Source organism: Lissotriton helveticus, chromosome 5_1 (genome assembly GCF_964261635.1).
Source record: "Lissotriton helveticus chromosome 5_1, aLisHel1.1, whole genome shotgun sequence".
Lineage (NCBI taxonomy): Eukaryota > Metazoa > Chordata > Amphibia > Caudata > Salamandridae > Lissotriton > Lissotriton helveticus.
In genome coordinates, this window is record NC_136065.1 from 1,681,180,507 (window position 1) to 1,681,206,104 (window position 25,598).

General features: G+C 46.2%; 1 protein-coding gene across 1 annotated transcript in view; it reads right to left on the reverse strand.

The window, feature by feature from the left end:
- Positions 1-1,646: 1,646 nt before the first annotated feature.
- Positions 1,647-25,598, reverse strand: part of EFS (embryonal Fyn-associated substrate) — a 66,787-nt gene continuing 42,835 nt past the window's right edge. The window contains exons 4-6 of the mRNA XM_078644916.1: positions 19,880-21,025; positions 12,223-12,393; positions 1,647-2,947 (exon numbers count right to left, since the gene is read on the reverse strand). Coding sequence (XP_078501042.1) covers positions 2,516-2,947; positions 12,223-12,393; positions 19,880-21,025 — 1,749 coding nt within the window. The 3' untranslated portion in view covers positions 1,647-2,515. The remainder of the gene's footprint in view (positions 2,948-12,222; positions 12,394-19,879; positions 21,026-25,598) is intronic.

Sequence of the window (25,598 nt, forward strand, 5' to 3'; positions counted from 1 at the left end):
CCTGCACTGGCTGCCCAAGCACGCCCAGCCGCTTAGTGCTACCCCTACTCGGACGGTCCTACACATCGGGGACAAACTGGCCCTAAAGAAAGGTCTGACCACCTTTCCCTCCCCAAACACACCAAGTACACGGAACTCCGATTTCCCTCCAGCGCTTTCACCTCTCATTTCGCCTCTGGAGCGATGGGGATAGTCGGGCACTTGGTGATCTCTGCACGGGAGACGTCATGAAGTTCTTTGACCAGTGCAGAGCGGACTATCAATTCACGGATGCTTCACGGCTCCAATATTGCCAACTGTGGCACTGGGCCTTACAAGCCTCGGTTTATTCTGTGGCCACTAGTCCCAACACGCTCTTTGAGAAGCTGGTCCAAGCTTTTGAATGGTTCAAGAGGCCTCATCTCTAACACTTACCATACGCTTCAGCACTCACCAGTACTGCGCACACATGCCCATCAGTCAACGAGGCACAATACCGCACAGGACGATATAACGTCCAAACATTGGGAGACATTATGGTGAGATATACCCAATACCTACGGCAGTCTCTCGATCAGAGAAACAGCATATAAATTGATGTTTCAATGGTATCACACACCGGTCCGTCTCGCTGCGGTCTACCCGAGTACTTACCCTCTCTGCCGGCGTTGTAATGAGGACACAGGGGACCTCCACTATATTTGGTGGTCGTGCAAAGTAATTACTACATATTGGAAGGAGATACTGGGCCATATTAAAGACCTTGTAGGCTACCAACTCCCAGCCTCGTATATCACACTCATCTTGGGTGTCAGACCTCTGTCCTTAGGAAGCTTATCAGTTATCTGCTCTTAGCGGTGCGGCAACTTATAGCAAAGGAACGGATATCAAACAACCTAACTAAGACAGAGACAAAGTTCCAATGCCGGTGGAAGCCCCTAATTCACCATCTCATGCACATAGAATTCCCCTGCTTCAGCCCCATGAAACTCTAGATGCTCCAGCTTTTTTACTAAAACTGGCCTTTGCACCCCATATCACTGTATCAGCCAACGCTGGATGGAGTGGAATGCCATGCACCTTTCTCAGCGCAGGATTCTATTGCCCCAACTCATGCCCTACATGCAGTGAACCAGGACCTGTACTTACCTTATCTTTTATACAACCTTTAAATGTATATGTGAAGGGTTTTTCTTTTGTCTTGGTTGTTTCTTTCAGTGTACTCAATCCTGAGGTGTCGCTAGACGATCTAGTGAGCATTTATTAGATGCTATTTCACTGTGACTTACTGTTTCTTGTACGTATCTGGTGCTGCTTTATTGATGCGTAACTACTTGTGCGAATAGGTCTCCTGCTATTGTGCTACTCTGACAGAACTTCCTATTGTTCCTATGCACCAACAATGACACCATGATGTGTTTGTTTTGCCTTTTTGATATACAATAAAAAGACCTCGAGTAAAAAAATATTCCACATAAGAACTACACTCGCATGCAGTTTCCAAGCACGCCTCAATCTTGCCTGCAAGATTCATTACTATTTTAGCAGTGGGACTGAGGCGCAACTCTCTGGGAATAGTTCTGTTCCTGATGTTTAGTAAACTTGATCAGCGAAGGTCCAGATCAAACGCCACTCAACCGGTTACAGAAAATTCCTGGACACGCTTGTTAAAGGCCAGGAGGCAAAAAACAGCTTTATTTTAAAAACTGTACAAATCCTTATCCACAGTATAAACAACCCCTCCCACCCACCCAGATTTTCTATATAGCAAAAGATGATATTTTGTAAATTAGAGTTAAAAACAAAGTCCTCGTTTTTCACAATGTTTTGTCTCAGAATTTAGTAACAAAGTTGGTTTTGCATAGCACATATGCCCCTCACCTCCCTGGTGATGAAGCACGGGTAAAGTCCAGGGTCAGACAGTTCATCTCCATCACTGGAACAGCCAGAAAATAAATGGTTTAGAACGCCATCGATGGCACAGTTCAAAGGCCGGTGGGTGACCTAGGAATAGTCGAGGGTGGAGTAATGGGCGGGGAGTTGTTTTACCAGCAGGCTTTTCATACCCATAGTTAAACCAGTCCATTATCTAGGAGTTAATCTCAGTTTACAGACCAACCAATGGTCAGGTGATTTACCCTCTCATTGAAACTCTCAGCAAGGATGAGCTAACTTCTCTTCCCTCTATTTGAAGAATCAAGAGAAAGTGCTAAACCCAGTCCTTACATCAGATTAATGCAAGCAGTATCCTATTCCCAGTAGTTGGATCGATCCATGACAAGAGATTTCTCTCTGGCCCGCTGCAATTGGACCAGCCAACAGCAGACGTTCACACGAGTTCAGGGGGGAAAATGGCATCACACTTGTCTGAGCTGTTCAGTGGTGGCAAGATGACCAGAGAGGCGCAAAGCATCCAGCAAACATGTTCTCTAAAAGTCCGTTATTCAAAAAATTAAATAAAGAATAAATAATTGATTGTTGCTCCATTCATTGGCCTAGAGACATGGCATACCATGGTAGTTGAACAGATGGGGTCTCAGACTGCTAGGCGGCTCAGTAACGTAGTGAATGCCAAGGAGCAGCCAGAAAGCTCAGTCACCCGGTCCACCATCTCCTGCACGGCTGGAAGTGAAGGGTACTGCAGGGCAGCGCCTTTGGTGGCCAGCACTACCACTTTCAGGGCCTGACATAATGCGTTGCTGGAGGTGGTCACCTGCGCCCGCAGCTCTTGGGAAGCTAGCAGGCGCGCTAGTGTGTCACCGATAAAGACCAGCTTGTGCGCTGTGACAATTACAAACTTGCCATGGGAGATGAAGACCTTTGGTGGCTGGTTGCCACGGACGCTGGCAAAGAATGAGTCTATGGCAGTTAACAAGGTGGTGTAGTGCCCTTGGCACTGCCCGGCATAGAAGTGGAGGAGCTGCAGGTCTTCATGTGACGGATCTGGTGACCTCTCTCCAGGGTTATTCTGCAATAGAGAAACAAAAAGTGAGAACATTGAACTCTTTACCAGCTAAGAGATCAGACATTCCCACTCCCAATCCCAATCCAACATGAACTGTCAACTGAGAGGCAAGGAATTCCCATTACCGCTTTACGTGAAAATAGAGAGAACTGTCCACTAGTTTAACAAACTCAAGCTCCCTTTTGTAGGAGAGGCATTTCCTGCATACTTTGGGATGATGAGATGGGGTGAGGTTGCTTGCAGGTCAGATTCGGAATTAAATGACAGTATCTGGTTTTCGAGTCTTGACAAACAAGGGCAACAGACCCGATTTGTAAACTTGGCAATTTCTAGAGCTCACATATGTATGTGGTGGTGTGGTAGAGGGGGTGAAAAGATGTTAAGAGGAAGCACACTGGATGTGGCAAAGGTTCATCATTGCTCTTTGTGCCTGATGCCTTTCAGGTACCGAGGTACTTCCCCATCGCCAGAGTAGCTATCGCCCCTCTGCAACTCACTAGAATCAGCGGAGAGCTTCCCAATATGTGCCTGGTCCATTCAAGGCACATGGTGCTTTCATCATATACCAAGTTCACTATTTTAGATACCCTCTCGCCCCAAGGACCCACAGCCTGGCCAGGTACTTTCTTCCATCTACGTCTCACCAGAGCCCTTAAGTAGAGATAAAGACAGGATAAACTGCCTTCTCGATTATATGGATACTCCTAGTCTTTGCAGTCTGTCCTCTTTGCAGCTGACTGGAAACTGATTTCCCAAAACAAAATGCTGCAGTAAGGACAAGAAGTATGACAGAAACAAATTCCTGACCAGGCTGCAAACAAATAGCCTTTAAAGACCTTCCTGGCCAAAATCTTAAAATAACAAGCATTTGCAATGCAATAGGTCTCGCATTTGCGAGAGTTGGAGCTATTGGCATTGTAAATGACAATGCCTTTTATTCGTTTTGAAAACCTGCAAGCGGTGCATGAACATGCACTTTGTACATATAGCCCTTGCTTATTAGAAGCAAGTGTGGCAGTAAAAGAGACTGCCAGTCTTGCTTCTCATAAGCAAGGACTATAAGTACAAAGTGCTTGTTTACGCACAGCTTGCAGGTTTTCAAACACATAAATAAAAGGCATTGTCATTTACAATGCCAATAGCTCAAACTCTCGCAAATGCGAGACCTTTTACATTGCAAATGCTTGTTACAGCCTGAGGCAGGACCGACAGTGTCACAATAATGACACGTTTCCTTATTCACGCCCAAACGGAAGTCCCCTCCCACCGGATGGCTCGGTTTTCAGATTCTTTCCGCCCATGAAATGATAGAGCGCTGCTAATACCCTGGGTATCTGGTGGGATTTATCTGTTCACTGTTTATGAGGACGTGAATGGAGATGCACGTTATGCTCTAGTGACAGACAGTGCAGCTCGTGTGCATTGCACGTCGGTTACAACAAATATTTCCAGGGCACCATTGGTAATTTTCAAAGGATGGAAGGAGAAGCTGCTCACAGTCGGGAAAGTGACCCTCACACGGGTGTCTTCCCTGGTGCTAGCCCCACAGCTTGGTCTGGAATGGGGGGGTGGGGCTGCCACTGCTACCCCAGGCATGCCTTAGCTACCCCCTGCACGTGCTTTATTCCCACACTACTCCTGGCACTTGGGTGAATTGATACCATTAATGGGGATAACTTCAGTGCATGTGAAGTGGGCGGGGCTCGCAGCACATGGCCCGCCCATCTCTTCACCTACTCATACCGGTATGTGGCGGAGAGTATTCTTAAGTTCATGTCTACTCTACAAGCAGCAGCTGAGAGGCGCGCACAGTTCAAGTCTAGGTGCTAGTGTTCTTTCTGCCCGGAAACTGGGGTGGCAGAGAGCTCCAACTCCCGTGTTTTGTGAGTTTATGTGGACATGTAATATTACAAAATTAATAGAGGAGTTGGCCTAACGGCTAAGGCGCTCGACCTCGGACCTGGGGATCTGGGTTCGAGTCTCGGTAACGACGCCAAAACCTCCTGTGATTCTGGGCAAATCACTTAATCTCCCCGTGCCTAAAAAAAAAATAAAAAATGAAAGTGTGTCCCCTCATGTAAAAACGTAACTTGTGCAATGTAAAGCGCTCTGATAACGGATTCGGTTCGGTTCTAGTTCGCGCTATATAAAACTAAAAAATATATATATATATATATATATATATATATATATATATATATATATATATATATATATATATATATATATATGTTTATATAGAACCTTATGGTTGTTTATTTACATATATATTGTGGTTGGTTGGAAAATGAACAAAAGCATGTCGGGTAGTTGAATAAATGACTTTATTATATTAAACTATATTATATAAATAAAATAAAAATGGAAAAAAAATACAGCAAGGTATTTATTATTGTGCTCAAGATTTTCGTATGTTTTATACCATAAATGTATGTATCCATTCATGTCTGGTAGTTGGATAAAATAACTGAATAAAAAACTTTGATAACAAAACGACGTTTTATCCAAATTGCATACTTTTTTTTTACCAAAGTTTTTGTTGCGTGTGCAAGTGTTTGTATGTAGGTATGTTTGTGTATCTGCACGATTTGTCCACAACATACGAGAAACAGTGGGTCTCACTACTCTGCGAGGTGCGTAATTAACAAATAAAAGTGTGTGTACGCATGTTTGTGTGTGTGTATGTGTGCGTGAGAGACCACGTGAAAGTTTGTGTGATCGATCTGTGTTCACATGGGTGTTGTGTGAGACAGGCTGGAAGAGAAGAAAGACCAAAAGTGAAAACAAAACTGGAAATTGGAATGCATGGGAGGGGAGAGAGAGAGTGAAAGAAAGTGAAAGCGAAACAAAGTGGACGAAACAATAGGAAGAGGGAGCGCTAAATAAAGAAATATGAGAAATAAGGCAATGAAAAAGAGAGGAGAAAGAAAGAAACGTACGCGTCTATGAGCGAGTGAGGTATAGAAGGAAGGAAAGATCTACGAGAAAGGAGAGGGAGAGAGGAGATTAAAAACGATGAAATGGGAGCGAAAGGGAAATAGAAATAACAGGAGAGGAGGAAGGAGGATAGAGGAAGCGAAAGAAGGGAGGAATGCGTTTGTATGAGTGTGCACAGGTGAGAGAGGGTGAAATGGCAAGGCAGTGAGACTTGGGACGTCTGCAGACACTCGACAACTGTGATCAGCTGTTTTAAAGAATGCGCAGACTCTGCTTTGGCTTGATAATGGCCTGCGCAAACACACAAGTGCCTTCAAGGTCAACAAACTGGGAAGGGCACCTTGCCCCGAATCAGTCAACGGAACTGGCAACAGTTTTTTTATTAATTTAAATAAGTCTTTGGTAAAGCGCTGTGCCTTGACTGCAAAGACAACAAACCTGACCATAAACTAACCAAGGAGTTCAGCCAAACGGGGTGAAAAACCCTTACGTGGCAGTCTGATCAAAGGCCCCGAAAAACACTTGTCAATAAAAATGTTTATAAAAACTCTTTGCTGGTGTCCAGCGCAGTGCGCCTCTTGCCTAAACTTAGCTTTCCGTCCCACGAGGCGAAGGGGCAGCAGAGTGCCATCTGCGTGTCCTGTCTTAGAAACATAAGAGCGCAAGCTGTCCCTTATTACTCACTGTGTCAGGAATGTGCTGTGGGAGGGGAAGGCGCTACTTCCCTGAGCACCGGTTTATTTTGGTGAGACACACGCTGCTCCGGTTCATGCCGGGGACTGTAGTTGTGCGACTTGCCTCCCTACTGATTTCTGAAGGTGGGTGAACTACAAGACCCATTAAAGATGCAGTAAGGGCCCTGCTTTACCACTGCGTGCGATCGGAGTCAAGAGTAAGTTGATGAGGTCGAGAGGGCGGTTCCGGGCAGCCCTCAACTAGTTCAGCTGCATGTCATAGCCAGTACAGCTCTGTTGCAGCTCTGTTTTTGCCTCATAAACTACTCATACGGAAAACCATATTGGTATCGTGGGTGGAGGCCCTGAAGACACGCGTGGAAGGAAAGGCGACAGCTCACACTTAAATGCTGTGTCCGCACACAGCACCTTATCACAGACAGTGACAATGGTTTGTTGTTCTGTGCCAGGCACCATGGGCAATGGAATGAACAAGGTAACGTGTGCTGTGACTGCCCATAATTTCTGTTCTGTTACCGTAGCATGGGTTTGTTGGTTCGGTCCGGGTGAATAATGTGATTAAAGGAGAGCCTAGGGAATGTGTGAAAATAAAATGCGGTCCGTTCACAAGCTGGTAAATGGAAGCAGCTGACATCAGATTGTCCGGTTGGGCGGAGCCTAAGGGAGACAGGGAGGTCACCAACCTCGCTTCCAAAAGAAAAGCGACGACAATAGATCTCGCAAGCGAGCAGCGCATGCGCTGTGTTGCTAGGCAAGACCTAAAAAGCATATGGAGTGGCTCATTCTGTTGTCCTACTGGTGTCTACAAAGAGTGAATGCCTCTCAAAAGCCACAGGTGCGGTCTTTGCTCTGCTGGGGCCAGTATGAACTCTCTGGGAGTATAGTGGGAAACACAAAGATATTTTACCTATGAAAGAGACACATTTTTGGGAGAGTAGTTCCACGGTGCAGTGGTGCTAACCATGATAGGCAGAATAAGCTTAAAGACAGGGGCAAAGCCATTGCTCTGTGCATTTGTGTGCAACTCAGAGTCTTTCAATACTTTTGACGGAGTAAGACTCAGGAAACAATGGCGCCAAATGAGAGCTCTGCAGGAGGCAGGTATCAGTGACATTTATGATCACATTGGTCAAAGATTAAAATGACAAAATCAACCTGGGCAGAGAATCCATTCCAACAGAGGCGTGCGGCAGGGCTGCATGCTCAAGAACTTAATAATGCTTGGCTCCAACATCTTACCGCATTGCATAAAATACTCAATTGAGACCATTTTAGTTTAAGATATAATGAAGTCCAACGGTATAGTGATTATCATGCTAATATGTACATTTTGGTCAAATGCTAATGTTTTATGCAGCGGATTATCATGTGTTATAGACTGACTATAATTGTTTATGTGTGTTAATGCAACCAAATTCAATTATTAAATGTTAATTACAGGTCCGTGGGAAGTGTTCCTCTCCTTGAATTTCTTAACATTTGCAGATTAAGGAAAATGATGCATCTGACATTGGTATAACTGTCCATCTTGTTGCCTAGTTAGGTACATCGCAAGTCACATAAGCATCAGACACTCCAAGTGTTTGCCCTGCTACAGCATAATTTGCAGTCAGGAATTCATGGCAGGTCATGCAATGCCTTCTAGGCAGAGGAAGACTGAGGTTTAAGGTGGGACACACAAATAATTATTTTCTTGGGCAGATTAAAGTGAATCGCTTATTTTTGAATGAAAAGAAATACAACAGGACAACAAACCGCCATGTCTTTGTGGAAGACCTTATAATGGACTTTATCTCATGTACTCAAAAGCTGTACTTTTCCTTGGCGAGGTGACTGTTGCCAGAAATGCAGACTTCGAGGTGACATAATGAAGGCCACAAGAAGCCTCCAAACTAGAAAGGTTTGTGCATGACAGAAGATAACATACAATTTAAATCACATTGAAGAGCGAGGCTTGTTCTGAACCAAGAGAAGCAAAATAACAATGAAAATGAACTCAGGGCCTGATTCAGATCTTGGCAGATGGCTTACTCCTTCACAATAGTGACGGATATCCTGTCCGCCGAAATATAAACCCCATTATATCCTATGGGATTTCTATTTCAGCGGACACGATAGCCGTCACCGGTGTGACGGAGTAACCCTTCCACCAAGGTCTAAATCAGGCCCTTGGTCTTGAAAGAAAAGCGTTCATGATACTGGGCTTGATACTTTACAATAAATCACTCATAGGTTGGCATGAAAGGATGCTCTTAATGTTGCTTCTCTCTATAGAACCCAGTAGCAAAATCTAGACTCCTTGCTCTCATACTGCCCGCTGTGTGCCATGATTAATCTTCACTGGCAGAACTCGCGATGACAAGGTTCTTGCCTTAAATGCCAAAAATTAGAATCAACAGGTCTTCGGAAAGCCTGCTCTAAAGTTCAGCAATGGAATGGAGTAATGAATATCTAACTAGTCCTGCTTGCGTCACCCCCTACTGTGTAGCTGATAAACACTAGATTCTCATGGATGAATGTCACTAGTGACCACTGACGGGTTAATCATTCACGTGCTGGTCTGATTTGTAGGAAAGCCCTAGTACTAGCTAACTCGACAATCAATCATCCACAGTAATTTCACCATCGGGAAATGTGGGAAGATAATGCTTCTGTCTGATAGGAGGAGACACGAGAACTAAAACTAGTTAAGACAAAACATACTACTGCTGAAAAAGAAGGATACGGACATTTCTCTAGCCAGCCCAGCAGGAAAGTATTCCTGGAAGCAGGAATATCCAACGCGACCCACGGTGGCTGGAGCCACTTTTGAACCAAGGATGACCTGGTGAAGACTGCTTGTTTGCAATCTTACTTCATGTGGATAACCAGATTATCTGTCACTGATTGGCGCCAAGCCTGGACGCCCTTGTTTTAGGGAGAGCACCTCTCTTTCCAAGTGGTTACAGCCTAGTTAGGAAGTATTCTTCAGGCATACAGGAATACAGTACCAGTGGAGTGAGGCTAAAGGACATCTGTCGCTTAATGCCCGTCCACTGACTGAAACTGAACATGCAATTCAATACTGAAGAGTTTACAGTATACTTCAGCTGTCGCTCAAAGTAAGTGGCACAGACCCCAGGTGTAGAGAGGGTAAGGATTCAGCGACACCCGCAGTCGCTAAAGGTCCTCGGCACAGTTTGTGAGGGTGGGGTAGAGAGATTCCTCAGTTCCCTGACAAGATGCGGGATGGGAACACCAAAGCAAGCGCACACTGGATCACTCATTGTTCGTAAGCCTGCAGCTGCACTTGTCCTCGCAGTGTCTAGTGACGAACAGAACAAGGCCCCATCATGCTGTGAAATACAACTGAAACTGTTACCAACAGCACCAGCGAGTGCACGGAATACTACAGAAACAAGAGAAAGGGTGGCGAGCCTGCTTCTCTCGAACTTACAAAGAAGGCTTGTTTGTCAGGAGTTCAGGAGCCCAAGTTTCATTCTCCAGGTTATTCATAAACACACAGATGGATACAGGCACCTCATACACTAACTAAAGGTGCTGTGCCTGGTCAAAATGCACTGCTTTCTCTTTTACAATTAAACTTTTTCATCGTCCACGATGTAGGCAGCAAGATTCGACACAGAAACATAGAAAACGTCACCGTTGATGCTTTTATTTGAGCAGCGTAAAGTCTACATCTGCCTTTTAGCGGGCCATCATCCAAATAGAAAGTTAGCTCTATTATTCTACATTTGATATTCCTCCATGTCCAGTTGCCATGATGGCCTGGGGTGACAATGAATGATATCTGCAAAGGATGCACCTGGTGGGTGGTTTTGAATCCAGTCTGCATGTCCCTGGCGTACGAGTGGGTAGTTTTAGTTCGCAGAGGCGCTTGGTGGGTTGCATCCATGTGGATTCTCCTAGCCTTACGGCGGACACGTACAACTTTTTAACTTTGCTGTTGGGAACGGTCACCGGATCAGCCATCCTGAAATGCTAATATCAAGTTGAACACCAAGACCCACAGGCATGTGTGTGCACTTGCGCCGTGCAGGTTTTCCCAAAGCCATTGTCTGAATGAGTGCCTGGATTTCCAACATGGTGATGCACCAAAGTGGATAAAGGAATAGCGCTTCGACTTGTGAACACCGATGTGCACCGCAGAATGCAAGCAAACACACACAGGAGCACTCTTTGGCCCCGTGGTTTGTGTTCTTGTTGATGCCAGCGCCATAGGTTCATCCCAGTGGGGAGCAAAAAGTAAGCCAGAAAAATGAAATCCCCGTTCACCTTCTGAAGATATTGATTGTTTGATAATGGGTATCTACCTTCTGACGAGGACAAGCGCCCTAGATAGGTGTGGCTGCATGTGCCTGGATAATGGGGACTTAGTGGTACTGGTGTTGGTGTGGATTTTTGTTCTCTTTCGGTTGGCACACCTAGGGCGACCTAAAACACGGCAGTCTGGTATACCAATGTGTACACCGATTGCAGGGCTGCAGCGTTTCCCTCTAGGATTCTTTGTGTGAGAATCAAGAACTGGGTTTGAAATTGTTCAGGTTCTTCAAAATGCACCAAACTTGCTTCTCAGGAATTGTTTTGGTCCTAGGACCCTGTAAGGAGTGCGGCATAACCGCAAAATGCAAGCATCCAGCAAAAAGGCAATCGATATTTTAGGGATTCAATCAACCATACTCCGATGCTGTTTGATTGGCACCACGGCAGGAGTAGCGCCCTTGCAGTGCCTTGGGGATCCTGGTGGAAGTGCATCCTGTGCTGACACAAGCTACTCAATGCTTTTGCTTCAATCAGTCCACCCAAGCACATGCAGCAGCAGGGCACTCATGCGGACAAACAGTGCTGATGAAGACAACATGTATACTGGCAGCAACCGCCATCACCTAACTAGCACGTGCACCTTGAAGTGAGCTCCCTCACCCAGACAGGAAGTCTTCCATCCTGCACTGATTCAAGGATGACCTGTGGACCAGGTCACATCTTCGACATGGACAGGAGGCGGCTGCTCAGAGACATTGGTCAAGCTGACCATGTATGGAGAATACGGTCCAGGCGCAAGGACAGCAGGGTAAATACAAGAACTAGTCTGGCTCCGATGCCTGTCCAAACTTTAATCTTCATTTACCTTCCTGTTCACTTCCAGTTTAAGACTGTTCCCCAAAACTGACTGAATCCCCATCTTCACATGCCCTCCATTCTCAAGCAGTTTGTGCTCCTCTTTCTCGTGTCTGGTCAGGGAAGCAGTGCATTTGTCCTCTAGGCTCCTGTTCGGATCTCGGTAACCTGAAGCCAATCATCTGTTACCTTCCACAGGCGCAGGCTCTGCATACCTGCTGCAGCAGCCAGCTGCTAGTATTGGGTATTCTGACCCATAACCTCCCTGATGAGGATCTGCTTTACTTGGCAATCCTACCTCCTGTGTCACCTTCCAAAGCTACCTCCCGCCTGTGAGGTCTTCTGCATCCTGTGTCTATGCTTCCAGGCTCTGCATTCCTTCCTATCCTACCGCACAGTGTCCCCGCCATGCCGCCCCAGGTGCAACGCTCTGCAGCACTTCCCATCCCAGCTCCACCCACAGCGGGGAGCCCTGCACAGCCGTAGAAAGAGTACTGGGAGTCCCAAGCGTAAGGGTCATGTTGGTACCTTGGAGAGCTGCTCGTGGATCACCGCGTCCAGTTCTGGGGAGGTCCCTGGAGATAGCTCCTCTAGCGTGTCCGAAGGGCTCTCCGGGTCTATGAAGGGCTGGCCATTCTGATGAGGTGCGCGCACTCCTGGAAGGCCACTACCCTTATGCGAGTTGGGTTTCTCAGCTTCCTGCAGGGAAGAAGCAAAAATTGTATTTAGTAGAGTCAACAAGACAGAAGAAAGAAACCGAACAAGGGACAGAAGAATGCGCAACCCTGTCGACATCGAGAGCAACAATAGTCCATTAGAGCGCTAAGATTGGGAAAACTAGGCATAAAAACTCTAGTATCAGGCAGTATTTAATTTGAGCAGGTGGTTTCTGGTCCTCTGCACCAGCACTTAATTGTCAGCACCGGATCTACTGACCCTCCACCGTTTGGTGGCGCTGTCTGTTCAGTTTTGAGATGAGCACAACAATCATGTTTATTAAGTCAATTTTCATTCAAAATGAATAATTTCAGCCTTTCATCATTATTATAGCTTTGTGTGGTCTGAAATAGTCTGAATTGTCACACTCCTAGGAGTGTGATAGTTAGGCTTTATGTTGGTACTGTCATTGCCAGCACTGGCAGGGGCAATGGGAGGTGGAGGAGGGCCCTGGCACTTAATGTTTTACAAATTAAGTACTGGTATCAGGACGCAGAGCAACAGAACCAGTGGCAGGGAAGGAGGCTAGTGCCCCAAGACACTATAAAAGATTGCTGTGTTAGAGAGGAGCGAAAGAGAGCCGGGGAGCAGAACACAAGCCACACAGTGGGTGTCAACGAAGGATGGAAAGGCATCAAGACACCACACAAGAGCGTGGGTATCAGAGGTGGGACATGTGGGGGTTGGTGTAAGGAAATGTTGCAAAAGCCCTATATGCCATAGGAGCGCTGGCGCAGTGCATGCTACAAGAGGATCAGTCATGGGAGGGCCATAAGGGAGGGGCAATTCATGTGCCAGCCCTATGCTGATCTTGTGGGGGGATGCGCCAGGAACACCAGCACGGGCATGTGGGAAGAGAGGTCGTCCATAGGAGAACAGGGTATGAGAAGCAGTACTGGGGTGAAGTGGAAGAAGCACGAGCCCTGAGACTGCAGAAAGAGCAAAAGCTGTGAGCGTGCTGTAGGAGGGCTGGCTCGTGGGGCACAGCAGAAGCGCTAGATGAACCTAGATACATACATGGAGAATAGTTTGTAGCTTGAAACTCTAGGTTCATGTGCTGCTCATACTCTATCTACTTGTTACATCTTGAAAGATCTTTGGGAAATGTTTTCATATTACTTTTGCAAGTCAATCATAGAAAGAGCCAAGACCCCTTGATTATGTTGATCATAAACCCAAAATTCCCACTTAGTGACCACCATCTTCAGATTCTTTTTATTCACCCTGTTTGGTGTGCTGCGTATATTTTTCCCCGCTTAAAACAATATTTACGTTTCAAACATTAATCGGCAATCTATGTGGTGGCTGTAGCTCTTAGGACTCTAAAAATATTTTAACAACTTTTATCTGGTAGTTTTGGATATGCCAGATTCCCAGATACCTGTACCCTTGAGGATGCAGAACTAAATGACACTACAAAACAAACCTTTTCCACTTTGCCACATAACACGTTTGTGTGGTGGATTTTACTGACCTCTCTTTAAACATTCATAGACTTAGGTGGTCATTTTGAGTGGCCAAGTGTTAGGACCTCAGAAGCCATGCTGGCAAGTTTTAATATTTGATCTCTGGATGCAATATCTGATCCTCTTCCATTGTTAGGTGAGAAAGCAGTCATTTACATCTGCTATCGTTTTATGATCGTGCAGTATTTGTGAATACCTTACTTGACGCACCCATTGACGTGAGAAAATGGTCATCTCTGAGGACCTCACATTTACTGAGGACCTGTGAAATTTGGGGAAAGTTTAGGCAAATTTCCTGTACCGATTGGGCAATAAGAATGCATTCGCTGCGACTCTGGGTGTGTGTACTGTGCCATGAAGTCTCCACATTTTTTGTTGGTGTTGCAAATAAATCTAGTACGTGCACCCCATACTGAAAAGATCTCTTTCACCGTGGAATCGTCTAAATGCCAACCATGATGTATTTTAAATAGGTCTGCCTGTGCATTTGCTTTTCCTGTTCGATGCTATGTTACCAAAGAAATGTTGTTTTGAATTGAATAATGCTATGTCTACTGTGCTGGGTTTGTCAGAGGGAACTTTGTCTCTCCTTGTTTGTTGATGCAAATCACTCGAATAGTTTTGCCTGTAAGCATTTGCACCATTTACCCCTTTTCTCTGGTATGAAAGGGTTTCACGTTAATCTGTGAGCCCCATCCATCCGTGTTTTGAAACAGCCTTTCCAGCTATGGAGTCCCCTGGTCCTGAGTTTGGAACGTTGCACGTACACGCCCCACCCGTGTGTGTGATGCATTTTTATCACCGTTACACTTGGGGCCGGTGATCTGAATGTCCTCCTCTGTTCATTCTTTGTGGTTTGGTGCTCCGTAGCTGATAAACACTAGATTACCATGGCTGAATGTCACTAGTGACCACTGACTGGTTAATCATTCACGACTGGTCTCATTTGTAAGAAAGCACGTAGTACTAGATGACTCGACAACCAATCACCCACCATCATTTCCCCACCAGAGAGTGACATCCGATGCAGGGCGCCGCTTTCGGAAATGCCAGAATTCTGTTTTTGCACTCACACTAGCATCTCTCTTTGGGGGAAACTGTTTCGTGCCCAAGTGAGTCTTGTGTGGAAATGGTGTAGTGAGATCACTGCACTGAGCCTGTTCTGGCCTTGCTGACCGAAGTTCCTCTCTAAGAGCCAGTCCTCAGGGTAGGGGATTAAATGGACTGGCTGTTGACCTGTGGACCGGGTACACTCTGCCAACACCAGCAGGCATTCTGTAAATGCTATTGGGGCTGGAGCTGTGACTAAAGGGAGCACTCTGCATTAATAACGCCTGCCCACTTCTTCAAACCTTCAATAGTTTCAAATACATTGTTACGTGACAATAGGCATATTTGGGGTGTAATGTTGGAGGCGGTCCTATTTTTCGAACATTGTCGGTCACTTCCTGCAGTATTCCCTGGTATACCATCAGCGCTATAATGTGGTAGGATACGTTTCTATCTTTCATTGACAGGAAACGCCCATCTGTTCCCGTATTTGTGCTTCCTTTTCACATTTGCATGGACTTACGGTCTATCCTTACCTCAGGTCACCTCTTAGCGTGGGTGTCTTTAGACAAGCATTTGCAATGCAATAAGTCTCGCATTTACGCAAGTTTGAGCTATTGGCAATGTAAATGACAATGCATTTTATTTATGTTTTGCGTTTTAAAACATAAATAAAAGGCACTGTCATTTATAATACTAATAGCTCAAAGTCACGTAAATGCGAGAACTATTGCATTGCAAATGCTTGTTTGCCAACGTCAAGTTTTTTGTCTCTGGTGTGTCTATGGAATCCATTCACAAATCCTTCTCTGCAGATCTTTAGTGCTTCATCGTTGCTCTGTCCAATCTTACTCTAGCTATCAAATTCCAAAATATTTCATATAGATTTGCTTTTTTGATAAATCCTGAAACCACAAGCGCTTAGTGTTATACAGCTCAAAAGCCCTACGCCCCTTTTCATTTATTTCTAATGCCTTTGCTCATCATATTGCACTTTAAAAAACAGTGTGTTATAGCAAGCATTCCAGTTAGCATCAGGACAGCAACATGAAACACATTTCCTGCTTCTCAGATGCTTCAGTCAATGTGGAATAGAACACAGGCAGGGGGGGGGGGGCACACCCCTACAGAGGGCCCCCCTTTAGCCCAAAGAATGCATATGAGATATGACCTATTACATTACGCCCTGGGTAAGACTAAGGCCTGAAGGCCACGCACCTGTCAGACAATGTTGTCCACTTGTTAAAGTAGATCTTCACAGAACCCTAGTTTGCTGTAAACGCGTTCATTACCCAGATCAGTAACTAACTAGCATTACAATACCTCGTAAATTCCCTTCAGAATCACCAGTGAAACGGATGTTCGCTTTATGATCCAAAATCTAAATAAAAGTATGAATTTCTCTTAAGCTTACCTACATAACCATACCGTTCCAAGTGTGCTTCTCATGACCTCACACATTCAATCACACGTGACAACAAGCATTGGCAGAGCTAGTAGGTTTTGCCTTTGGGACCTGTTGGCTTTGCCAGTGGTTTTAGCCATGCGGCACAGCATCCCCGAGGCTGTCCTGCATGACAAAAGGATTTAACAAAGAAAAGCTTTTGAAGTACCACAACAAAGGAGGCCACAGAATGTTTGGTCATTCAATTGCAAGAGTTCTAAGAAATGGCTTGTGCAGTGAACCGTGATTGTCACCCACACAGGGTCCTCAGTGACCTAAACAACAGGGTCCTACCTATCTCCCTGCCTTTGTGAATACTGTGGAAGGTAGTGTGAGCAGTGGCACTGGTGAATGCTCAGCACGAGACAGAGTTGCGCCATGATCTTGCCCGGCAAGTCAGTCAATTGAAGAAAACCCAACAGAGCCCCATGCTACAGGAATGATGATGGATTGGCAGAGGTTTTAATTTCCACCTGGAGAACCGTGCAAGCATATTTAGAGGGCTTTGTGACCATAACACCCAGTAGGCAGCCATCTTGCCAAATCCGTGAACTCAGTGAAATGAAACAGAGGATGAAACTACTTGGAAGTCCTATTATGTGTGAAAAACATACATGCAACACACATTCTTACATATGCATATCTTATCTAGAACTGAGAAGCAAGGCTACAATTACTACTAATAAGGTAATGAGGGACATATAAAAATACATATTTTTGGAAGCATGCATTGTTCAGCCAATTGCATGAGATCTTTGCTCCAGTTTTTTTCTCAGTCAAAGAGCTGCTACGAGTGACCCACCCAGCGTCTATCATTTTTTCCGATGAGCAATGCTTCCCCACTTGCTTGTGTGTGCTTGGGTGTCGGGATGCCTTTATCTTGCAAAGGCCTGAAACGGATCTATACAGTGTGTAGTGTCACGTAGCAGTCTGTGAAATTTGTGTAAATTTGCTCTGGCGTAATTAATTAAAATTTCAGATAACTTAATCAAAATCACGCATCATTACTCGAAAAGCAAAGCCAAAATGTTTTCAATATTTTAGTGTGATATGCGCCTTTGCGTCCATTTTGGATTGTGCCGAGGCCCTCACGCTATACTTTTGCTGGCAACAGCACGTATTTATGCAGCATGGCTTAAGGGCATGATTTCGAGAATTTTGTGTACTAAGCGTAAAGCGAGATTACGCCACCATAATGGAACTTTCACTCGGGTCTTGTGTCTTGCTGAATTCAGTGGGTAGTTCTTTTGGGCCGGACCATGTTCAAGCTAAATAATTGCTTTCTTTTTTAACACAATTATGTAATTAAGTTTTCAGTCTGAAAGTGCAGGCAGTAAATACCAGTCCCGGTGCTTTTGTTGAGGGCGAGCGGGCATGTTTTCGGCATAAATAACACCTTATCTAAAGAACAGGAAATATGATATCGTTGTTAGTTCAGTGTAGGCACTGTAAACCGTGGAAATTAAGTTGTACTCCTTGAACCTGTCGCCTTCTGAGTACCCCCCTGCATTAAGAGAGGCTTGGCATCTTTTTCAGATCATGTTTCAGAAGCCAAGACTATCACAGAAATGATATGATCCTTACTTTTGTGTATGCCGCGATGCAAAGAGAGAACGTTTGTTGAGATGTATTCAAAATGCTTTTAGCGTGGAAAATTGCAATTGCTCAGCTAATTAGACAAGAACACAACAGCATGTAAATCTAGGCCAGGGACTGTCCTCAGTTGATTTCTCACCCTATTTTCCTCTGCAGCCGTTTCCTTTCAGAGGCCCTGTAGGGTTAAGGGGGGGCCGGGTCTCGGTGCGCTCGTGTGTATGTGTGCGCGCAAGTGTGTATGTGTGCGGCGGCGGGGGGTGCCTCTGTATGTGTGTGTGCGTGTATGTGCGCTCGTGTGTGTGTCTCTGCTTGTGCGCTCGTGTGTGTGTGCGCATGCGTAAGCAAGGGGAGGTGTGGCTGTGTGTGTTAGAGCTTCCCAGGAGACAGGAGATGTGCACACGCGCGCGCGGCCCGCTCCGATCCCATTTATGCGAGTGGCCATCTCTTGTCTCCTGGGAAGCTGAGCCGGTGACTATAGGTCTCTGGCGAGACCGCGCTTTCACGCGGTAATCGCCACGAGACCTAATAAAGGTAATGGCCAGGTATGTTCCGGAATGTCCAATTCACGCTCTTTTTCCTCTAATTACTATTCTGGGATCTTGAATGTTTACAAGAGGTTTTCTTCCTTTGAAATTCTTTTGGTGTCAAGGAATTTCTTTTCAATGCCAAACGGTTTTTGGGGCAGTTACACTCCAGAGTGACCGTGTTTTTTTATGGGTGTACACCGGGTCTGGTCGACTTGGAAAGACAACGAGCGAAGGTGAATTATAACCCTTGCATTAACTCTTCCCAGCATCTTTTCACTTTGACCTGAAAGACAATTTGTCTGTACTGAGAGACAGTACCCTTTCTTTCTTTCTTCTTTTCAGCCACTAATATGCCGTTCGACATTAAATATGTTCTCAATTTGAGAGAGAATTTTTTTGCTTATACCCTCGAGTCCGAGTTTTATGGTTGTGAAAACATGTCTCTGTCTGAGGCAATGACTTTGATTTTTCTCACACCGACAAGTCCTTGAGGACTTGGCCAAAGGCTCAATTTAAGTTTAAACAATTGATTCTAGAATGTTAGATTTGGGGAAAATGTTCTCCACGTGTTTTGTTTGCCCCTGACTCGACCCCTCGTCATCAAATTTAAACCCAAATCAAACAAGTGCTGCTCCAAAGACACACGGTTACTTGAATCTGATCTCTACGTCACAATGCAGTGATCCCAATGTTGTCCCCTTCTAATTTTTAATACCTTTGGTCTGATATGGAACAAGAAACAAACCCTTCAGTCTTGTGTTTATGTGGAAGAACAATTACATGAATTACACAGGTCATTCAACATAATTTTTCAAAGATAACCCTGGTAGAACAGAAATGAAGCCCTCTTCATAGTCAAAGATCCTGAAAAAAGGAGAAAGCAAAACATCCTAGTACATGCGTGCTCTCCAACCTGGACCTGCTCTGGTCAAAGAGTGTTGAATTCTAATGTGATCCTACGTTGATACACTTGCTGTTATTCTTTCTCTATTTATTTTAAAGCTGATGAAGAACCTCAGATTACATTATAAAAAAAAGAGTTGTCCTCCTTAATGAAAATGATTAGCTCCTTAAAGCTTCTGAAGCCACTGATAGAAGAAAAAAAAAAAAAGAATATAAAGATGGTAGTCACACACAAGGGCACAGCGGGCTCAAGGCCGACCTAATCAAGAGGTAGTGTTTCCATCTATGGTCGATGGCCAAAATAAATAATTTCTGAAACCCATTCGCACCCAACCACTAGCTGGAGGAATAATGCACAGCATGTGACTTACAGCATGGGCGGATGCTGAAAAAAAGGGGGCGTTACAGAAGTACTAGCGGTGAGTTGCTGTGGGAGTACTGACTCTTGGGAGGTGTTGGAGTTCTGTCAGTGGTGCACTCACCTTGAGATGGACGTAGTCGTACTCCTCAGTTAGTTTGATGCCTTCATACTCATTTGGCCCTAGCTCTGCTTTGCCAGATATGAAGACTGGCGGTGGAGGTGGCAGCGGCCGGTCCTGGATGCTTCCTTTGCGTATAAAGGCTGGCGAGGCGCTCTCGGTCACAAGGCGCTCCGCACTGAGCTGAGTGGGCAGGGCAGGCAGCGGCCGGCGTGAAAGGCTCTCATTGGATGGCAGCCGTGGCCTCTGGAAAAGCAGGTTGGCATTAGCCTGGACCAGCCCAGCCACACTTGCACTGCTTTCGGAAATCTGGCAAAGCAAGGATGGCAGAAGAGAGCTCGTTTCGCCGCCCTTCACTGGCGTCTTAATGCTCTTAGCCCGCCGCCCTCCAGATGACTCTGGTACACCAACTCCACCACGTGGAAGACTACGCAGGGCTTCTTCCAGCAGCTCTAGGTGCCTAGCCAGACGCTGGTGTAATGTCGGGTCCGAGGCCTGCGTAGATCCCATAACTGCCACCTGTGCAAAGCCAATGAAGTCCTTCAGGGCCTCGCGCAGCGGCTCCGTGTCCGGCATCTCTGGTGGGTGCGTACCAGCAAAGCCCGCCAAGAGGCCCTGCAGGCACTGGTGCAGTCGTGCTAGCGTCTCGAGTGCCGATACAACATCGACCACTAGTTCCTTGACAACGGGCGGTGCATCCTTGCCAGAGCCAGACTCTACAGAGGACTTGGAACGGCTGCTGCCAGCACTAGAAATGGATAGACGGTGGAGGGCAGTAGGGGGAGAGCATGGCTCTTCAAGTGCTAGGGCTGGCACGTCGTAAACCAAGCCGTCTGCCTCTGCACAAAGCACCTCTTCAGGGACCTCATAGAGGTTCAGCAGGGCCGAGGCCCTCTTCAGGTTGGATGGAGCAGAATAGACATCCTCGTCATCTTCTTCCTCCAGAGCTTCCTCAGCCATCTTCTGGAAGGCAGGTGGCACATCATAGATGTCTTCTGGGATCTGCTCGGGCTCGGGACAGCTCGTGGGCACGGGCTGTGGGGCCACCCGTGCTACCTTCTTGCCAAAGGAAGTTGGGGTATCATAGACTTCACTGGGTGAGTGCGGTGCTTTCAAGGGGTCTCGGAGCGGATGGGGGTGGTCATAAACCTGCAGATGGAGAGAAGAGAAACAAAGCAACAGGTGAGACAAACCAATACATACCCTACCTCTCTGCTCCAAGCCAAGGGTCAGTAATTCACCATTTTCAGACTGTTCAAATTGCACTGCACACCACCTCCAAGTCCCTGGCCTCCGTTACCTAGCTATCAACTTGTCAGATGCTGCGATTCAACCAGTCTGGTTATTTAAATAACTGCACTAAATTGGCTTGGACAGAACACTAATCTCCACAAACTTAATTGTGCGCCGGTCTGTGGCAGAGTGTGTGCTGTACACATAACAAAAACAACAACTTGTAGATCCATATTTATAATGGGAAAAGCAAATGTATACATCTCAGCGTGCTAAACGTTGCCAGCTGAAATCCAGAACTTGCTCTTTATCGCCTCTGCTATGGTCAGACGAGCATCTCTCCACAGTCGCCCCTTCTTCTGGTCTGCCCTACTCAAGTGTCCCCACATCTTCACGCGCTGCACACACCACAAATCCGCTTCTAGGTCTCATCTCCCTCTGCCAAGCAGACTCGGAAGAAAATGATGGCAGCTATAATCCCAAACTTTGTATCTCCCCAAATGAAAACTGGAGTGAAGAACACAGTGGGGACGAAAGGTCCTTGAGAAGCATACTAACAAGATAGTACTGGAACTGAACAACACAAGCGCGTCATTAGAAGAGGGCCTTAAATCACCACTCACAAGAAGGGATCTACGCAATGCTACAAGAACTATAATATGCAAGCACAAATGCAGAGACAAACCAGAACAAAGCCCTAGCCCCAAAAGCTTAAGCCCCCAACCCCGCCAAAAGAAACAATCCACCACAAAGTACCACCCTAGAAAGAAAATCTAACAAAGCACCACTCCTAGCAAGCACATTCAACAAACACTCAAAATATGAGTCATGAAACCCAGCCCTGAGATAGGAGACCGGATCCTAAAGCCCAAAAGTGGGAGCCCATAATATCGCACTAGCCCTGATCTCAGGAGGTGCCTGGAAAACAAGGACTGCCTCCCCAGCCCACCAAAAACTGCTGGAAGTAATGCAGGCATTGCCTTTGTGGGTGTGCGCTTGCAACTAGGAATAGTGAGGAAGGTGTAAGTAAAGTGAACACTGGTCATTATAGTAGTGAGGATATGTTGAGTGCGTAGTATTAGCCTACATACATTTATTCTCCCTCCTCGAAACACTCCTGAATCACAGGTCTGGACTCCCTGGAGTTGGCTACCGCGGCAGAACCAGAGACGCCATTATGTATCGCCGATAGAACGTCAAAACGGAAGTCATTCATACTTAATCACCAGATTTTCGCCTCTTTCTAATGAACATTTCCCTTACCGCCTACCCATGACTAATAAGAGCAAGCAGCTTTGGCTACATACAGAGGTTGCGACCTATGCCATCCCTTTATATGGACCTGGACCGTATCCTACTGTAACCTGTGCCCAGCCATCTTAATTACCAGGTTATCAGTTTCCCTCAATTTATTAGCTGGAGACGATTTCCTTTAGCATCTCTTTTTTATGTTTGAAAGCTTTATTGAAATAAATGGTATATAACAATAAGGTGACATCAGTAGAAAGACAAAAACAGAGTGCAGAGGAAAAGTATATGGACTACTGATGACAACACTCGTAATCTAAGCATTTTCCAAATTTTTTGGGGAGGGAGGGGGATGGAGAAAAGGGGGAAATGACCCGAGACTGGTTCGCATGGTGTTATATGGTTGTCACTGCCTTTATTGAGAAGACTCCTGTGGACTGTTTGATTTGCTTAAGCTCCACCCCTATGGAGCTTTGCTTCTTTAAAATGAAGAGCCTGGGAGCCCACGATACCACATATCCGGTGGTTAACCCACATGTATGCAGATGACCCTTGAAATACCTGCTAGCATGTTCACACCCTGAAGAAGGAACTGTGTATATGTTTGTCTTTTTGTTCCGAAACGCGCTTAGGCATTTTTCTAGTTTAGTCCTTGTTTATGTATTGTTGTTCATTAAATTATTTCATAGTGTGTCTTTGTTAGATGTTAAAAATGTTCATTTAGTTAATGTCTGAAATGTAATATTGTGTAAGTTGCCTTGTGTTCTTCACCATGGGTCTTTGTTTATCTATTGTTCATACCGCCATATGAGAAAGCAAGCAATTTTTTAATGTGCTTTTAAGTGTTTATCTTATTTAACTTTTTGATACCAATAAAATGTGAAATTATATCATGTGGTAATGTTTCATAATCTGCGGGCCAACTATTTATTTAGTATGGAGTAGTTACCCTTTAAAGTATAATTATATGGAGGAGGTTTTTGTTCTTTACGTTGGCTTATGCCATACCACAACCAAAATCAGACAGCAACCCAGATCACTGTTACACGCACTAGAAATATGTGCATATAGTGTTAGAGTCCGTATGCTATGTCCAGACCAAATCATTAACTGGCGGTCAGTTTGGGAATAAGTGCACCCACATCCTTCAGGCGCTATGAAAAGTATAAAGATGTTACTTTAAAAAAATAAAAAGATGTTACTGCCTCCAGAAGGATTAGCCTCGGGGGAAGGCTGGGACCTCTGCTCCTGGCTAGCTTCTGCAGAGCTGAATGGGTTGATACCACTCTGGAGCTGCCGATGAAGGCGGGAATTCAGTAAACCATTGGCACTAGGAGGTTTTGGCACTTACCACCCGCAGCACTTGCTGCACGCAACAACCAAGCCCTGCAGGTAAGATGGGTAGTGAAGGCGGAAGGGCGTGGCGCATTTTCTGAGGGGGTCATGGTGTAGGTGATGAACCTAACTTCAGACCCCGTTGATCGGTGGTGCTTTGCAGGGTCCTACTCACCCTCTTCAGCTGTTTTACAGCTACAGGTACTCATTAAGTGAGATACTATTGCACAATAGCATAGATTTAGGATTGTGTCCCGATGACCAGGCAGGGGACACAGACGCCACCAAACGGACTCACTAGCACGGCTTCATCCCCTCAGTGTACCACTACCGTCCGCAACATCTGTATTAATAAATGAATTAAAATAATGACGTAAACTAGCTAGCACTTGAGAGGTCTAAAGCCCAGACTTACTGCATTCTCTTTCTGGGCCTTTATGTGACAGAGGCCAAGTTGTTGAGATTTTTATGATGTGGAACTGTACGCTCCACAGAGGAGGGAAATTCCTCGGGGGGGGGGGGGGTAAAAGTGGCCACAATCACTAGTTGACTCCACTGAAATCCGAGGTCCACGCTTGGACTCGATCCGGAGGCCACGTGTACAGGGCGGGATTCTCCTACTGTGGACTGAGGGAGCTTCACATTCCGCCCGAGGCACTACACCCGCTCCGGGGCTCCAGAAGACGAAGGCCAGCCACCAGCGCTTGGAAGCCTGCTATCAAGGCACCCACCATACCTGCCTTCAAAAACGTTAAGATATGTCCCGAGTCTCAAACACACGTGACTCCTCAGCTGCCCTCAGCGCGATAGCCTATAGGAGTGACATACCACCGACCCCAGGCGGACAGAAACCAGAAGCCACTATTTTCTAATTATAAAAAGTCTTAAAAAAAAATTCACGCCCCCACTCCTGTTCTACAGAGCCAAGTCTCACTGCCGGCGTTACCCCAGATAATAAAATTTAGCACGAACATGGGTATGAAAGGCGTCCCTATCTACCAGCTGCAAGACCCCCGGGCCTGTCTCTTCGCCAGGCACTCGCTGTCCACACAGTCACCGAAATATTCAATCTATTCACCCAGGAACCTGCAGGTCGGCTCGCTGGTTAACATGCCACACTGAACAGCCGACCCTTCGAGGCCACCCCGCTCTAGATGCCCCTCCCTCCGGCCGCCATCTTTCCAGGCCAGGGCTTTTCTGTGGCAAGACACTGGCACTACGACGGATGGTGCAACTGAGTTTTTTCAATGAAAAGGAACCAAAACTTCAACTCCAAGATCACAACAGGTTATCAAGTGAAAGGTCAGGGCGGAAACAGGTGAATCATGCAGATGACATATACATTGACACCACACTCCCGCCGCGCCAAAACCAATGTATACAATGCTTCCAAATACAAGACCAGGCACGTCACTAACACATGTGCACACAATACACCCATGCCACGCCAACAGTTCGCAATTTCAAACCTCATAATAGTAAGGCAAACTGAAGACCGTGCCTACAGCGAAGACACTACACTAGTTAGCAGATGGCACAGTAAGCAAACTAAGCCGGCAAGACGCATGACAGTGAAGGGTAACTCTAGCTGGCACCCTCAGCAGTGCCCTCGTGGAAGAGAAGGGTGCGGGCACCGCAGGGCTCGCTTCCACTGCCTGGCGGGCGCCAGCGCCAGCGCCGACACGCCCGGTCAAACAGCAGCAGGCCCGTCGTCCAGGCTTGTGAACAGCGCTTCCTCGGCACAGGAGGTTATTTCGGGTCAGCAGGAAGTGGGCCCGGGCCCTGCGGTGGCCCCGCGGGCTGCACCTTATCCTGGCTGTCGCTTGGAGGCGCCCGTGAGCCCGCGGGTCTGGGGCTGTCGACTAGTGTCCAGAGGCAAGCTGGAAATGCAGACAGACCTCGTTTC